Source organism: Gossypium raimondii, chromosome 5 (assembly GCF_025698545.1).
Source record: "Gossypium raimondii isolate GPD5lz chromosome 5, ASM2569854v1, whole genome shotgun sequence".
NCBI classification, from domain to species: Eukaryota; Viridiplantae; Streptophyta; class Magnoliopsida; order Malvales; family Malvaceae; genus Gossypium; species Gossypium raimondii.
The window spans coordinates 22,715,926-22,732,135 of record NC_068569.1 but is presented as its reverse complement, the minus strand read 5'-3'; the positions used below and the strand labels follow the sequence as shown (position 1 = coordinate 22,732,135).

At 38.1% G+C, this 16,210-nt stretch overlaps 2 protein-coding genes across 4 annotated transcripts; one reads left to right on the top strand and one right to left on the bottom strand.

Moving 5' to 3' along the window:
• The first annotated feature begins 3,804 nt into the window (after positions 1 to 3,804).
• Positions 3,805 to 11,514, top strand: LOC105770030 (5'-3' exoribonuclease 3). Of its 2 annotated transcripts, none has more exons than XM_012591061.2 (23): positions 3,805 to 4,161; positions 4,262 to 4,364; positions 4,482 to 4,558; positions 4,736 to 4,927; positions 5,031 to 5,150; positions 5,293 to 5,355; positions 5,562 to 5,708; positions 5,796 to 5,960; positions 6,098 to 6,175; positions 6,273 to 6,359; positions 6,900 to 7,166; positions 7,368 to 7,463; positions 7,837 to 7,932; positions 8,018 to 8,088; positions 8,385 to 8,513; positions 8,592 to 8,668; positions 8,762 to 8,802; positions 8,900 to 8,974; positions 9,101 to 9,258; positions 9,361 to 9,465; positions 9,567 to 9,642; positions 10,168 to 10,277; positions 10,410 to 11,514. In XM_012591061.2, exons 1-23 carry the CDS (start codon positions 3,958 to 3,960, stop codon positions 11,173 to 11,175), a joined length of 3,303 nt encoding a protein of 1,100 aa, XP_012446515.1. In that variant the 5' UTR covers positions 3,805 to 3,957; the 3' UTR covers positions 11,176 to 11,514. The 2 variants fall into 2 exon arrangements, with proteins under 2 accessions (XP_012446515.1, XP_012446514.1); XM_012591060.2 differs by having other exon boundaries at positions 9,349 to 9,465.
• Positions 11,515 to 13,504: 1,990 nt separating this feature from the next.
• Positions 13,505 to 14,911, bottom strand: LOC105765842 (WEB family protein At1g75720). 2 transcript variants are annotated; one of them, XM_012585105.2, is made up of 2 exons: positions 14,561 to 14,911; positions 13,505 to 14,124 (listed from the first exon to the last, which is right to left on the bottom strand). In XM_012585105.2, the coding sequence occupies exons 1-2, from the start codon at positions 14,705 to 14,707 to the stop codon at positions 13,621 to 13,623; spliced, it is 651 nt and encodes a 216-aa protein (XP_012440559.1). In that variant the 5' UTR covers positions 14,708 to 14,911; the 3' UTR covers positions 13,505 to 13,620. The 2 variants fall into 2 exon arrangements, with proteins under 2 accessions (XP_012440559.1, XP_012440560.1); XM_012585106.2 differs by having other exon boundaries at positions 13,505 to 14,091; positions 14,561 to 14,905.
• Between the last annotated feature and the right edge of the window lie 1,299 nt (positions 14,912 to 16,210).

Sequence of the window (16,210 nt, the reverse complement as noted above, 5' to 3'; positions counted from 1 at the left end):
ATTACATTCAACTATTGTGATTGGGGCATGATCGACTTGTATGGCCTGGATTCCTACACCATCCGCACAACTTCGTTTGACTAGCTATTTCTCGGATATCCATATTGTTACGTATTCTAGTCGAGCAAGGTCGACCCTTTAGTTTGCGACGTAATTCTCTATCCGTAATGACTTAAAAGAGCAAGAGATACGGGCGGCCACTTACGTTCATCTGGGACCGGTGGGAAAACGTGTCTCCATACGTTGTACATGTTTTCTAATTTGTACAGTTCGTCCACATAACTCATCGGATCCAGACAGAGTTTCTGACAAGCCGCAATAACATGAGTTTATGGATAACGAAGTGCATCAAACATCCCACAATCACAAGTCCTATTTCCCAAGTGTACATGATATTGCCCGCCAACAACACCTTGGTGCGGTCTGTCAAACTCTGTCACGCGAAACCATAAATTGTCTCGATCATGACACACTGTGTGCATAGGGTTTTCCCTTACCTTGGCCTTGTTAATTTCTTGAACTACCTTACTGCACCATACATGGCCTCCCTGAATCTGGCCTGCATAACTTGCTGCTCGCTTTGGAAATAGCGCTGCCAAACGAAAATATGTCTCTCGCACAACTGATGTTATCGGTAGATGGCGCGTTCCTTTAAGAACAGAATTTATGCATTCTGCCAGGTTCGACGTCATATGGCCATATCGTAGGCCACCGTCGTATGCTTGTACCCACTGTTCGAAACGTATGTTACAAAGGTAGTCCGCCCCTTCTCCGTTTTGAGATCGTAAAATTGCCAACATCTCGTGAAAACGATCTTTATTTATTTCATACCCTGCCAATATAAGATCATAGCGAATAATTTATACCACTTCTACCAATAAAACTAATTCAAATTGACAAACAAAATAACACATATATAGACTAAATACTCATGTTGGTCACTTGTCGTCGTTCGCTCTTAGATGGATATTGCCTGTAGTAGTTCGAAGCAACGTGTCTTAGGCAATATCTATGGTGTGTGCGCTGCTATAAGCTTCCCTCTCAATCAAATGCAGCTAGTATACCGGTGAGCCGATCTGAAATAACACAGATATCAGGTTGGGGGCACACATGCCTCCTTAACCTAGAGAGAAAGAAATCCCAGTCATCAGACGACTCCCCCGGTGTTATTGCAAATGCAATTGGAAGAATTCTCTCACCGCCATCCTGTGCCACTGCAAGCAATAGCTGATGAGTATACCTACCGAACATGAAGGTACCGTCAATTTATACCAACGACTTGCAGTATGGAAACACGCCTCGGCATTACTTAAAGGTCCAAAACAGGCGTTTGAACACTTGGCATCCATGTAGCAATCGGCCGTTGTAGTACGCATGTTCCGTTTCAAGGTCTGTGATGGCACCGGGGACGTATCTCTCTAGCACTTGACACCACTGCCATATTTTATTATATGAGGCGTCCCACCCACTATGCATCTTCTCCAACACCTTTTGCTTAGCTATCCAAGCCTTGCGGTAAGAGGACGTGTACCCCATTTGGCTACGGATATTGGCAATTAACACCGGCACTGAAGTCCTAGGATATGCTTTTATCGTGGGCAGTATCAAGCTAGCTAACATAGCTGAATCCATTTTGGGGTGATATTGTGAAACACCTACAAAGGGAGTACATTAAATAATGCAACATTGCATAATAAAAGTATTATTCAGATACAGTCAATACTGTACCTGCAGCACATGTATGTGGACCTTTGTACTTTTTTATCTCCCACAACCCTGTCCTTTTACTTAACGAGGCGTAAATTTTCCATGAACATGTGCCGTCTTGCACCGCACACTTCGCCTCAAACTTATCAGATTTTGATTTAACGACGTGGTGTTAACGCCGTTTTTGATGCTATGTTGTTTCAAAGCACCAATAAAACTATCCTTGTTGGTAAACTGATTACCAACTTCAAGTTTACTGAAAGCTACCCCCGAACTTGTACGATCACGCAACCAGTGTGGTAGATCTGGAAACTCTAACGCATCATCTGCAGACAGATCGACATTATGCATGTGGGCTAGAAGTGAGTATGCTCTGAATCGTGGATTTTCTTCCTCATCTAAACTCCTTTCAGCATCTTCAGCTTCTGTTGGAATAGACTCCGGTTCAGAAAATAAGCCAACTTCTGCACTATCCGGCCCGAGCTCTCGAGGTGGATCCACATTGGAGTCATATTCTAACCCACAATCATCTGCAGTGTACGAAGTCCCCTCACCGGTTGACGTCGTAGGGAGTACATCATCCCTTCTTCTGGGCATTTGATAACGTCCCCAATTGGACGTAGATTGCCACCCACTAGAACTTGATGTCGCTCCCTAGTACGTATTTCCAGCATCAAACATCGAGCCACCGACGTACATGTCCCATCCACTGACAGAGTGTCTTGCAGGGGATGTGCATTCGACACTGCTACCAAACATGGGCTATTCCGTATTTTGTAACCCGCTGACTGAGTGTCGGCCAGGGGTGGTGTATACATCTCGAACACCGGTCGCTGGTACATCAGTTGGCGATGTAAATTGTACATATAACTCAATATAAGATGCTCCACTAGCAAGATGAGCCTGCACCATTACCTCTAAGCTACGAGCACCTTTTATGTCGAACGAGTCATATGTCACCGGATCAACAGACGAACAAAATCGATACGTGATAGACAGAACTTTCATTGGCGTCGTTCCAAAAATTTTACGCCTAATCCTTTTACGAAGTTCTGTCAAATCTATGTTCTGGTTAAAAACCAGTCGCACCGTATTCTCCGACAAAAAAAATAACACCATTCTCGGTGTGGCAAACCTCCCCATCGTAGTAAATAACAGCACTAATACGTTTACTCATATTTGAAACTCTAACCTTCTTAACCTCTCTAAATTGTTTCTGCTGTGACTTATGCATTCTGAGAACATTTTCTACCTAATTTATAGCCTCAGCCCAAACATGCTACTGTAGCAAAAGCGCGTCCACGAGGGTGCGATTTCACAAATTCTTCTCAAATAGCATCCTGCTAGAAGCGATTTTATATTATTTGCTCAGAAACGTCAAAAAAAAATATTTCTACAGAAACGTCAAAAAAAAAATATTTCTTACATGACCTACTATAGCAAAAGCACGCTGACGAGGTCGCGATTGCACAAATTCTTCTCAAATAGGATCCTCCTAGAAGCTATTTTATACTATTTGCTCAGAAATGTCAAAAAAATAATTATTTCTTCCGTGACCTACTGTAGCAAAAGCGCGTCCACGAGGGCGCGATTTCACAAATTATTCTCAAATAGCATTCTGCTAGAAGCGATTTTATACTATTTTATTAGAAACGTCAACTCGAAATTATTTCTTCCAGGACCTAAAAACCCTTAAAAGCCTGAACCCTAAATCCTAAAAGCCAAAAAAACCTAACGTGGGAAAAATCGCGAAATCGCGTCCACGTCAGCACGATGTCAGGGTACGCGCCAGGAAATCGCGTCCATGTCAACAACTCGCGCTGACGTGGACGCGATTTCGCGGAAAAAAGGACCATTCCGGTAAATAATTAAATAATGGGCCCATTTCAGTAATTTTTTAAAAAAAAGGGCTTTTATTGGTAAATTGTCCCAATTTAAATGGATATAAATGATACCATTAGCAAAATTCCAAACTTACCTTACCCATACGTGTGTGCACAAAGACCTGTAACTATTCTGACTAGCAGACTGCCAAATCAATAAGGGTATAACTGTCCATTCACATTATTTTTGTGCCCTAAACCCGACTGTTTGCGAAACATACACTAGCAGAAGCTATAAAGAAAAATCGAAGCTATCCAAATTGTTTTCTTCTTCCGCATTTTTCTCGAATTTAGGGGTTAGGGTTTCCTCATTGGTGTTCGATTTTATTAGAGATCCGCGAGCGGTTGGAATTGCAAGCGATTGGAAATGGGAGTGCCAGCGTTCTACAGGTGGTTAGCGGAGAAGTATCCGCTGATTGTGGTGGACGTTATCGAGGAAGAACCGGTGGTGATCGAAGGCGTCTCCATTCCGGTGGATACTAGTAAACCCAATCCAAATAAACTTGAGTACGATAATCTTTATCTCGACATGAACGGGATTATTCATCCTTGTTTCCACCCCGAAGACAGGGTAACCGTCTTGACACATGCATTTTCCATAGTTTCTTCTTTCTTCCTTCCTCGGAATTTTTAGAACCAATGTAATTTGGCTTGTTCGATGTCTCATGCAGCCTTCACCAACAACTTTTGATGAAGTTTTTCAATGCATATTTGATTACATTGATAGATTGTTTGTCATGGTCCGTCCTCGAAAGCTTTTGTATATGGCTATTGGTAAGTAGTGCTTGTCTTAGGTTGAAAGATAAAGTGTATTTATATTCTTGACATGCAGATATCGTGTACTTATGTTTATTTGATGATACTGTCATTTCTTTCTGGAAACTGCTGTAGATGGCGTTGCCCCTCGGGCTAAAATGAACCAACAGCGATCTAGGCGTTTTAGAGCAGCAAAAGATGCTGCAGAGGCGGTATGTATATATTTGGTTGATTCCGGTACCAATTTGAATACTGGATGAAATGTTAGGTCGTCAAGATATTGTTGGTACTGATATTTCATTTTCTCCCACACTTTAATGATAGAAATTGTTGCAAGAAAGAAGACAATTTGATTGGTAATTTTGTTCTTGTTAATCTTGCTTTTGCAGGCAGCTGAAGAAGCACGACTTCGAGAGGAGTTTGAGAGGGAGGGCAGAAGGCTTCCTCCTAAAGAGGAATCACAGCTTGTTGATTCGAATGTTATTACACCTGGCACTCCATTTATGGCTGTTCTATCAATTGCTTTGCAGTATTATATCCACCTCAGATTAAATTACGATCCCGGCTGGAAAAACATCAAGGTAGTATCAGTTTTATGGTTCCTTGTCTTTTATGTGTTATTCTTTGCTTTCTCTTGATATGGTGGAGAGTTTTAGCATTTCTCTTACTTTCTTCTTTTTGAAGGTTATTCTATCTGATGCAAACGTTCCTGGTGAAGGAGAACATAAAATTATGTCATATATACGGCTCCAAAGGAACCTTCCTGGTTTTGATCCAAACACACGCCATTGCCTATATGGTTTGGTATATTTCTCCTTCAATATTTTCATTTCTAAGTTTCAAATTAAAAAAAAATAAAAAATTTAAGCATGTGTTCTGTTTATTTTCTTTGGCCTACTTTAGTGGACTAAGATCATGCACTCTGCTTATTGTTGAAATACGACAGGATGCTGATTTAATTATGTTGGCCTTGGCCACTCATGAAGTTCACTTTTCAATCCTTCGAGAGGTTCGTATATTTTACTTTGCAAAATAATATCTATGATCTAGTTTTCTTTCATTTTGTAACTTCTACCCGAGGTTGGCTATTTTACTTGTTTGTAGGAATAAGTAGATGTTACCACTTAAATGAATTTTCTTCGAAGGATGTTTTATCATTCTATTATCATGTTCCCTCTTGGCCCAAAAGTAACAGGGTTTATGAAATATTTTCAGATTGTCTTCACCCCTGGGCAAGATAAGTGCTTCATATGTGGTCAGATGGGCCATATAGCGGCAAATTGTGAAGGAAAGGCAAAGAGGAAGGAAGGAGAATTTGATGAGAAAGCTGATGGAAAAGCTGTGGCCAGAAAGCCATATCAGGTTACTTTGCAATTGAATTTACAGTTGGAATTATTATAATGAATTATTTGGAAAAATTAGAACTTGTTATTTGCTTCATCTTTGCAGTTCCTGAACATATGGACCCTTAGGGAGTATCTGGAATATGAGATGAGAATCCCCAATCCTCCTTTTGAAATTGACTTGGAACGCGTTGTGGATGATTTTATATTCATATGCTTCTTTGTTGGCAATGATTTCTTACCTCATATGCCTACACTTGAGATTCGTGAGGTTTGTATGTTGTTGAAGTAATTATTCTACTGTTGGGTTGTATTTTTATATTGTGATTTTGAATGTAACTTTAGGGTTCTTATATGAAGCCAAGGTTTTAATTGAAAGCCTTCCCCTTTTCAATTTGTTAATTTCAGGGTGCAATCAATTTGTTAATGGCAGTATACAAGAAGGAATTTAGATCATTTGGTGGTTATTTGACTGATGGAAGCAAGGTGCCTGTTGATCTTATTTGTGATGGCCACTTATTATTCCAGTCATCAAATTTCATCTGGTAAACTAAAGCTATTGACTGTATGATTTTTATTTCAGCCTAATTTGAGCAGGGTAGAGCTTTTTATCCAAGCTGTGGGGTCCTATGAAGATAAAATATTCAACAAAAGAGCACGGTTGCATCAGGTTTGTTTGAGTTTAGGATCAATATGATTCTCTTTAACTTAAACAAAAAATTAGTTTGTATATAGCGTTTATCTTTGATCCAAATTATTCTGGAAAACTTGCAAATGGTCTTGTTTCATTTTTCATGTAAAAAAGGTTGGGTCTTACCTTGTGAGCCAGTAGTCTCTTAGTCTCTTTCTATTTCATTCTGCATGTGGTATTCATTATGTGTTCAATCCTCTTTCAGTGCTTGTGTAAGAGATTTACACTATCATGATTTGAACCATGAAAGGAGACTTGTCTAGCACTCTTTGGTGGCAAGATTACCTTTTGTGTAATTGAATAACTTCCTGAGATTAAGGATGTAGCAACACCTTATGCTGTTTTCTCTTTTAGTTGTTTTATAATTTTAGGCCATTGATCTATATGGGTATATATGCAACTCAAATTAACCATCTGACTTGAGGATTCCTGGAATGAATGTATTACACATGAATTCTACTCATCCTTTAAGCTGGTAAAGAATTCAGTACTAATTTGTTCTATGCTGGTTTCATACAGCGTCAAGCAGAAAGAATCAAACGAGAAAAAGCACAAGTTAGAAGAGGAGATGATGCGCAGCCTCAAGTTCAACCTGATTCTCTGGTTCCAGTTGCTAGATTTCATGGTTCCCGTCTTGCCTCAGGCCCTACACCTGTGCCATTTCAGCAAATGGTGGAGTCTAATGGTAATGGATCCTCTAATCGCCCACATAAAGTGCGACGTTTATCCTCGGGGGCCAATATTGGTGCTGCTATTGTTGAAGCAGAAGATAGTATTGAAACAGATGTATGTTTTCCTGCTTCAGGAGAGACACTTTAATATAGTTCTGACTCCTTCAGCCATTCTTTAGGACTCATATTCCATGGGCTAACCTATGATTTGGTATGAGCCTTGCAGGCGAGGAGTTAAGAGAGTATTAATTATCCTGCTATATATTTTTACCTGATGACACTTACTATGCTGTTTCTTTCTTCCCATTGGCATCAGGTGCATGAGAACAAAGAAGAATTGAAAGCAAAACTTAAGGAGTTGATCCGTGACAAATCTGATGTTTTTAACTCCAGTAATCACGAGGAAGATAAGGTTTGAATATGTTCTTAAGTAATTTATGATTTTTTTTTTTTAATAATGCAGTTTCTACGAATATTTTGGGTATAGGCAGTAGGGTTGGGAACTCTGCTTTCATTTTTTCTGTGATTTAGTTTTCAAAACATAGATTGTCCCACTCTTATCTCAAACAAGTTAAAAAAAAAATTCATATTGATTTGTCATCATATGCAACATTCAAGGGGCTTTACCTAATACTTGCAACTTTTTGGCAGTTGAGACCAGCATGCTTGGACACAGCATGCCACCTTAATACAAAAAAAGCTGCTGTTTCTTTCTCTTATTAGCTCACAATGTTTTTGCCATTCTATTCCATGACTTTAATATTTTAGCTGCTTGCTCTTGTCAGATTAAACTGGGAGAGCCAGGGTGGAAAGAAAGGTATTATCAAGAAAAGTTTTCAGCAAAAACTCCAGAAGAAATGGAAGAAATACGAAAAGATGTTGTAAGTTGGTGGATCTATTTGAGGTTGTTGTCTATTGTATTTTTGAATTATTTCTTTAATAATCAGTGGAGCTTCATTTGTGTAGGTTTTGAAGTTCACTGAAGGTCTATGTTGGGTCATGCATTATTACTATGAAGGTGTTTGTTCTTGGAGGTGGTGAGTTTTTTTTACATTCTTACTTTCCTATTACTGGTTGTTCTTGTTGTTCTTGGAGGTGGTGAGTTTTTTTTACATTCTTACTTTCCTATTACTGGTTGTTCTTGGAGGTTGTGGATGTTATTATTAGTGCATAGAATCAGTCATCTTATTCCTTTTTGGTTTTTACCTGAGTTGAATTTTTAGGCCTGATTGTGCTTTGTTTTGGTGAGACTGGTCAGTTAATCAGAATATCATCATTCTGCTGTAATAGACATTATTTGTCACTGTTCTGTCATTGAACTTTGTTGTTTCAGGTTTTATCCTTACCATTATGCACCCTTTGCATCTGATCTGAAGGATCTTGGCCAGCTTGATATTCAGTTTGAGTTGGGTTCCCCCTTCAAACCATTCAATCAGTTATTGGGGGTTTTTCCTGCTGCAAGGTACTGTTACTTGTTTCTGCTTTGTTCTCCATCTAAATTTTTGAGCCAGTATGGTAATATAATATATTTAATTTGCAGTTCCCATGCCCTTCCCGAACAATATAGGAAGTTGATGACTGATCCAAATTCACCCATTATTGATTTTTATCCGACCGGTATGCAACTTTGCTAAACAAACATGCATCATATGTTTTTGTTCTTAACTTCTTCCATAAGATCCATAAACTTGAACTTCCTCTCTCTATCAGATTTTGAAGTTGACATGAATGGCAAGCGGTATTCTTGGCAGGTAGGTTTATCGTTTACTTTCATATGCCAATTGGTTTATGGAAATTCTCTTTTCCTGAAGTGGAAAGTTGATCTATTTGTTGTTGTTCTTTCTGAAGGGTATTGCAAAATTGCCTTTCATTGATGAAGAGCGACTTCTTGCTGAGGTTGCAAAAATAGAACACACTTTGACGGTATGGCTCTTTGTTGAAGTCATCATTTCATGTGTCCCTTGCACTCTTTCTTCCTTTGGTTTAGAATCTATATTCTCTCGCTGAATTTTGTTTTAGCTGCCTCTTAAATGCTACAATCTTATGCAGGAGGAAGAAGCACAGAGAAACAGTACAATGTGTGACATGCTTTTTGTGGCTGCATCACACCGCCTCTCTGAACAAATCTTTTCTCTTGACAGTCGTTGTAAACAATTGCCAGAAAGGCAACGGATTGAAGTCAAGGAGGAAGTCAAACCTGATTTGAGGTGGGATATAATTTAGAATTCAGTCTGCCTTGATTATTTTCCATGCTAGTTGAATTTAAGACACGTCCCACTTTTTTCTGATTTATTTAGGTATGAATGCAGTGATGGGATGAATGGTTACATATCCCCTTGTGCTGGAGATACACAGCCTCCAGTGTTCAGGTCTCCAATCAAGGACATGGAAGATATTTTGGCCAATGAAGTCATGTAAGTTTTAATTATTGATGCTTTACGTATTTATTGATCATATGCATGGGGCAGGTTATTAAATGAAGATACCTTAACTATCTTGCATGCCTGCTTTACAGATGTTGTATATATAGACTTCCAAGAGCTCATAAGCATATAACCCGTCCTCCACCAGGAGTTGCATTCCCTCCTAAGGTATGTTCTGCTTAGTAATGTTGTATCACCTTTAATTTGATCTACTTTTGCCTGTTCTGTGTCATCTCAACTTAGCTTGTGCTTGACTCCTTGAAGTTATCTGGATATGGTAGCTGACCAAATATTGTAGCCATAGCTAATTTTCTGAGGTTTTAATTATGAGAAGTGACCAATTAAAGCAGTAGACTTTTGTTTAATCCTGCCAACTTATATTCCTCGTGAAGTTTCTTGCTTACCAAACTCAAGGACTTCTAGATGGCATTGTTGGGGCCTTTTATGAAAAAAATAGTTTCCACTTGCTTATGTACAATATCCTCAAAATGTCATGCCAGAAGCAAATTTTTAGTATGAAACAGTACTAAGCTTGTTCTATCCACTAAAACACACCAGAAAGGAGGAAAAAGAAGTTGGGATAATTTATGTATTGAGTGAGCTTGCCTTTAACAAAAGGAGTAAAAAAATGCTTCTCTTGATAGATTTAGTCATACGACTTCTGCTGATAGTTTTCAATATTGTGCTTCACAGATGGTGCAATTCAGCGATTTAAAACCTGCACCTGCGTTATGGCATGAAGATTCTGGGAGGAGGCCTTGGGAAAATGGAAGGCAGCCTGCTGGAGGTCATCAAATGGATCGGTCTGTGTTCAAAAGATAATATATTTATCTTTGTTTCTGAAGTTCCCTTTTTCCTTGCCACCGTGCTTGTCATTCAGTGCGAGAAACCATTTACATCCGTGTTTACCATATGTTTTTGCCTTCTCATTTCAGGCATAACTCTTCTGGATCTGTTTCTGGCCAGGATGCATCACACAGACTTATTACTAATAGCTTACAGTTGAAGATGGATCGTAACGGGTTTGGCAATAATATACAGGCTTCATCATATGCGACTGCTACCTATAACCCATCAGTCAATTCCCATGCAAATTATGGGTATCATAACCAGGGGCAGCCTAGAATGGTACCTCCTAGACAAGATTATCCTGGTGCAAGTTACCCATATTCTCAGAATCCTCCATCACGTCATCCAAATTCCCAAAGCTACCATCACTACCAAATAAATAACGAAGAAGCTGCCAATAACATGCACTACCCTCCAAGACATTATCAGGATGGTCGGGCAAGGCACATTCCTATGGCACAAATGTCAACAGAGGCTGATCTGTATCCTTCTCATCCAGGTGGTTATGACAGCAGCCGTAGGTACCAGGCACCTGAAAACAGTAGTTATCAGCAGTGGGGTGGTAGAATGGCTCCGCAGGCCAACCAAAATGTTTCTGGAGGGTATGGCTTATATCAACAAGGTGGAGTGAACCAGGGTGTTTATAGAGGCCGTGACCAGCAGCAACAAAGAGGTAACCAATCGTATCATCATCATCAGAGAGGAGACTATGAAGAAAGAGGAAGCCAGCCACATAGGGGCAGTCAACAGTATTATGGCAGCAACCAACAGCATGGGGGTAGCCAACAACAGAGAGGAAACCCATATTCTGCACTAGACAGGCGAGGTCATCGGAGGCCCCCCAACCACTAAAGCTCCTCTAACTCATTTGATGTTTGAATTGTTGTATACTACTTGTTCGAGTGGCTAGGGGTTTCCTTGCGGGTGAAAGATAAGTCCTTCGTTGTTAGGCATTATGTAACGTGGGTTTATTTTCTTGATTTGTTTGCGTTAGTCTTATTGCATAAGATGGTCGCTTCTCCCCCCTCTTTTCTGTCTTCTATTATATTACATATTTTGAAGGTGGCCGTAAAGTAGTCTTGTTTTTTTTTTTCTGATCACCTATCAACTTTTGAATTGACATTTTACCAATTAATGACTTGAAAAAAACAATAATGTCTTGTATATCAAGCATTATTTTTTCTGTTATAAGGAACTGTTGAACATGAACGTTGCAATCTAAATTGCTTTGATTGTTGGAAATGGTTGAACCTGATGCATGTGGTCACTTTTCATCTCGTTAGAGGGTAAAATTGTTATTTTTTTAGTAAATTATGCGGCTTGATTTTTGTGGTGAGCTTATTCAAACGTGTTGAGTAGTATAAAATGATCAAAATGGCTGGATTTATGTTTTAAATAATTAAACCCGATTTAATGGGCAGAGATCCAAACCACATCATTTAAGAAAAGAAAGCAAGTAATGTTATTATCTTGTTAATGAAACTTAACAGGAAATGTGGTAAAAGCTCATGATTGTTCCTTTTTGTGTTAATTAGTTTAAAGATGCAAGTACGAGGACACAATCATGTACGTATGTCTGTCTTAACCGAATCATTATCTAAACCCTCCACTCTTAATGATTTCATCTCAACTCTCATCATCGCTCACTCTTTCCAATTTTTCTTTTTTCTCCCCCCCCCCACTTTTTCAGATAATTTGTTTTGCTTTCCCTACTGTTCGTTTCTTTGACTTGCTTTTGGGATTGGTCCATGTACGGAGGATAAAAACTATGAATTTTAGCTTGTTAGGACCACAAATTCCTTGCCTTTGGAATGCCTAAAAACATAGTACTTGTTCTGCATTAGACAAACTTACCTAATCAATGAATGATCATAGCTTTGTTAATAAGGCCGCCAAAGAACATGAATAAACATACTACCCATACCCGGCTCCAGCGCCTTCACTTTATTTCACCATTCTTTTTAGCTTTTAAAATTTTAATGGCGGATTTTGATATCAACACAGTGAAAGTGTATGAGTATATGGGCCCCACAAATGTTCAAGTCTTGGGTTAAAGACACTTTTTAAGGGTTCTTTTATGGGACAAATGAGGGTCACTGTTCATCATTCACCTTGCCTTTTAAAACTTTCCATGTACATTCATCCATGGATTTGCTTACTTCAGATCATTCATAGTAAACAAGCAATATACATATCCATATTTATTCACAGTTAAAATTAGAATAAACAAAACTACATAGGAGAACACAAGTGAAGTGAAGCGCACAGATACAAATGATTTGGGCACATGGATAAACACACCCTTTTCATAACCTCGAACTTTTTTTAATGTCTTCACAATGAATCACACACATGATAGCCCGAGGGTATCTGGAAAGTGGCAAAGCCAAAACCTCCGAGAGAGAGAGACTACAAATTCACACAATGTTGCCTCAGATGAAAGATCGATGAAGCAGTGAAACCCTACAATAAACACCATACCCTTCTAGCCAGTTCTTTCTCTGATCTACAATGAAACTCTTTCACCGTTTCCGCAAGTTTCTTATGCGGCTCTTATTTTCTTCCCTTCCTTGTGGTGGACCTTCTAGCACCTCAACTATGGCTGCCAAGCAAAATAACTGCTGCGACAGGTTCGATCCACCCAAGACTTCATGCAGCTCTTATTACTCTTCTCACTCCCATTACACTGAGGCCATTGCTGACTGCATTGAGTTCTTCAACAAGTCATCGCAAGAAGGGATTTATGATGGTCGAAAGTCTGATGTTTTGGTTTAATCATCATATTTTTAATTTTGGCTGCTGCTGCTGCTGCTGATCTTCTTCGTTATATTTTCCTTGTTTTTTTCGTTTGGAAGTTTATTTTATTAATGCATAGCAGCTTTTTGGAATGAATATATATTCGATTAGTCTCTTCCTTCGTGGGTTACGAATCTACCATAGAAAGAGACATTGGGAAACTTGGAATGTTACTTTGTTCTTCTTTTGTACACTTCACATGAGGTATGTTTTTGTTGGTTTTGATTTCTTTCAGGTTTCTCGACGCTTCTGATGCTTCAATGGTTCGAAGTTCGAACTTTAAGCCACCTGAATATAATGAATCAATTAAGCTAAGTTTTGGATTATTCTTTAAGGTAGAAAATGAAGTGATTTATGTGATCTTTTCTTATATAACTCTCGCATAAAACATCTACACCCTTCTTATACATTAAACTTGCTAGGCGTGTACATACAAGAGAAATATGAAACCTTACAAAAAGTAAAATCTTATAAGGTATTATTTATGTTGGCACTATGAACTTATTGACTCCCTTTTCTCTTGGAAAATAACCCTCCAATCAGAGGGATCAATGGCTTCTTCTTCTTCTTGCGCAATGAAGGGTGCCTTTCAAGTTTCTCCACACCTTGTGGACCAACAACTTGAGTCAAACAAGGTTGATTTGAAAAGGTCACGTATCTCTTCTGCTGAAACTCGGTGGTACCTTCTTCGTTAAACGTGCGTGTTTCATTGACTTCATATCTTGCGGAGCCTGGAACAATCTTGACATCTTCCATCTCGAACTCCATCATCAGTTTCTCGGTTTCTCGTTCCTTCATTTGCTGCAGTTCGGTCTTTGTTCTTTCGAGCTCTTCTTTAAGAGCACACAGGCAATTCGCCATCATCAAACTCTCTTCTCTGGCCTTTTCAAGGTTGTATTTTGTCTCTTCCAGTTCAGCTGTAACAGTTCCAAGCCTTGAACAACCATTTTCACTGCCTTCACGCCCATTCATCTGTCGTAAATGAACTTGGTAAACTAACATTTCCTGATTATTAATTCAGTTGATGAATTTAGAAGACTATATATGGATATTTTCAGGGAAGTACTGTAACAGATATGCTTGCTTGCTTGATAGATAATCCTCCATGTTTAAACTTTTAATGGAGATATCTTCATCAAGAGTAAGAGAATGATTCCTTAAAAAAAGCTAAATTAAGCCCCCTGATAATTATTATATTTATATTCTCTCTACTATTACACCGATAACACTTACACTCAGCGACAAGCAAGCATCAGATAAAGAAATTACCTGGAGTTTAAACACCACAGTAAAGCTTTTTGATCAAGAAATATTTCATAATACACTAACATCCATATTTTTAATATGAAGAAGGGCAAAACACAATAGTATTCAGGGATTTGGGAACCATTAATAAATCAAAGTAGTGAACTGAAGCATGGGCAAATGAGAAGGAGGTTACCTCCTCCTCCTTGAGCTTGATGGGATAAAGCTGGCCAGACAAAACTTTATGACCGAACAAGGCAACGGCTTCTTTGACAGACCTAAATGGTGCCCTGGTATCGATTTCTGCCCTATTCATCATCACAACTCCCCCTTCACGGTCCATGCTGCTGAACTAGTTTTGGCAGACAAAGGAAGATGGAAAGTTAGGGAAGCAGTGAAGGGTGTTGTTAGTTAAATATTTAGAGAGAGGAGAGCAAAAGCAATTATAATAATATTGGTGGGAAGGGAAGGGAAGGGGGAGGTTCGTTGCTTCGCGTCCACTTCACTGGAATATCTGTTCATATGGGCTTCGCTTCGCCTGTTTCATGGCGGAAGAGAGGGACTCTTTAACTATCTTATACCCAACGGATCAAAGGACCCCCCACTCTCTACTATATCAGTTTCAGGGCCCTCCCCTACTTTGCTTTCTTAGCAGCCAATGCCTAATTAATGTGCAATACAAATATCAATTATTGCAATACAAAAATACATTCTCTTCCTTTTATTTAAAATAATATTAGTTTTCTTAATTTTTGGATTTGAAAATTCAACTTCAATTATTAATACAGTTAATATTCTTTTAATAAATTTCGGTTCATTACAATATAATTTTTAGCTAGCGAGTTTTAGAATTGAAGGATATTTTAACCTCTTATTATTATTATTATACAACATCTAGAACTATTCATAGTTCATTCTCAATCCTTAAATAAAAAGATAAACACGCTTTAATGCACTCGAAACTCACGTCCTCCTATACTAACAATAATGTTGATATCAACCGAGCTAAAACTCATTTGGCTTAATCTTTCTAATTTTGTTAAATTTGGACTCATGTTGTTTTCACATTTATAGTAACATTAGAGAGGTGTTGCATGATTATAAAAAAGGCTTAACCTACAAATTTGTACTTAAATTATATATTTTTTCTCGTCTTGGTATCTAACTTGTTTTTTTAGTCATGAGTGATACCTAATTCCAAATTAGTATATTCGTTAGTCAAACTGTTAAGTCTATTTTGAAAGAGGCTTAACCTACAAATTGGTACCTAAAATATGTCCTTTCTTTTTCTCATTTTTGTACCTAAATATTTTTCAGGTCACAAGTGGTACCTAAACTTTTTTTTTTCTAAGTTGGTGCCTCTGTTAGTCCAAACGTTAGTTAAGCTATTAAGTCTATTTGAAAAACAACCAATTAAAATTTGACATGTGATAAAAAAAAACACAAAAAGTATTATTTCTCTTTTATATATATATATATATATATATATTCTTTTTTATTTTCTTTCTTTAGAACTAGATTAAAGGTTAAGCCGGTCATGTAACCAGTTCCTGATTTGATCAATTCATTTGATTCAATCAAATAAATTATTAAAATTCATAAAAATAAAAATATTTAAGAAAATAGATAGAAATTCAGTTCAACTGATTTTTTTAGCTTGGTTCAATTGGTATGTATCAATTTACAAGTCAGTCGGTTCAACCCTTATATCTGGCCCAACACCCCTATTGGTTCCTGGTCTAGTTTTGAAAACATTGATTTTGATGGATGAAATAACTTTTTTGGTTTTTGAAATTTTCTAATTAAATGTATTACACTAAATGTGATTTATTTATTTTTCTAATTA

Bases quoted from the DNA above. Each gene is read 5' to 3' on its own strand.
- LOC105770030 (XM_012591060.2), top strand. From the start codon at position 3,958: ATGGGAGTGCCAGCGTTCTACAGGTGGTTAGCGGAGAAGTATCCGCTG. The intron at 5,356-5,561 runs GTTCGTATATTT...AAATATTTTCAG, and splicing joins ACTTTTCAATCCTTCGAGAG to ATTGTCTTCACCCCTGGGCA. The intron at 9,643-10,167 runs GTATGTTCTGCT...TGTGCTTCACAG, and splicing joins GAGTTGCATTCCCTCCTAAG to ATGGTGCAATTCAGCGATTT.
- LOC105765842 (XM_012585105.2), bottom strand. From the start codon at position 14,707: ATGGACCGTGAAGGGGGAGTTGTGATGATGAATAGGGCAGAAATCGAT. The intron at 14,125-14,560 runs GTAACCTCCTTC...ATTAATAATCAG, and splicing joins TCAAGCTCAAGGAGGAGGAG to GAAATGTTAGTTTACCAAGT.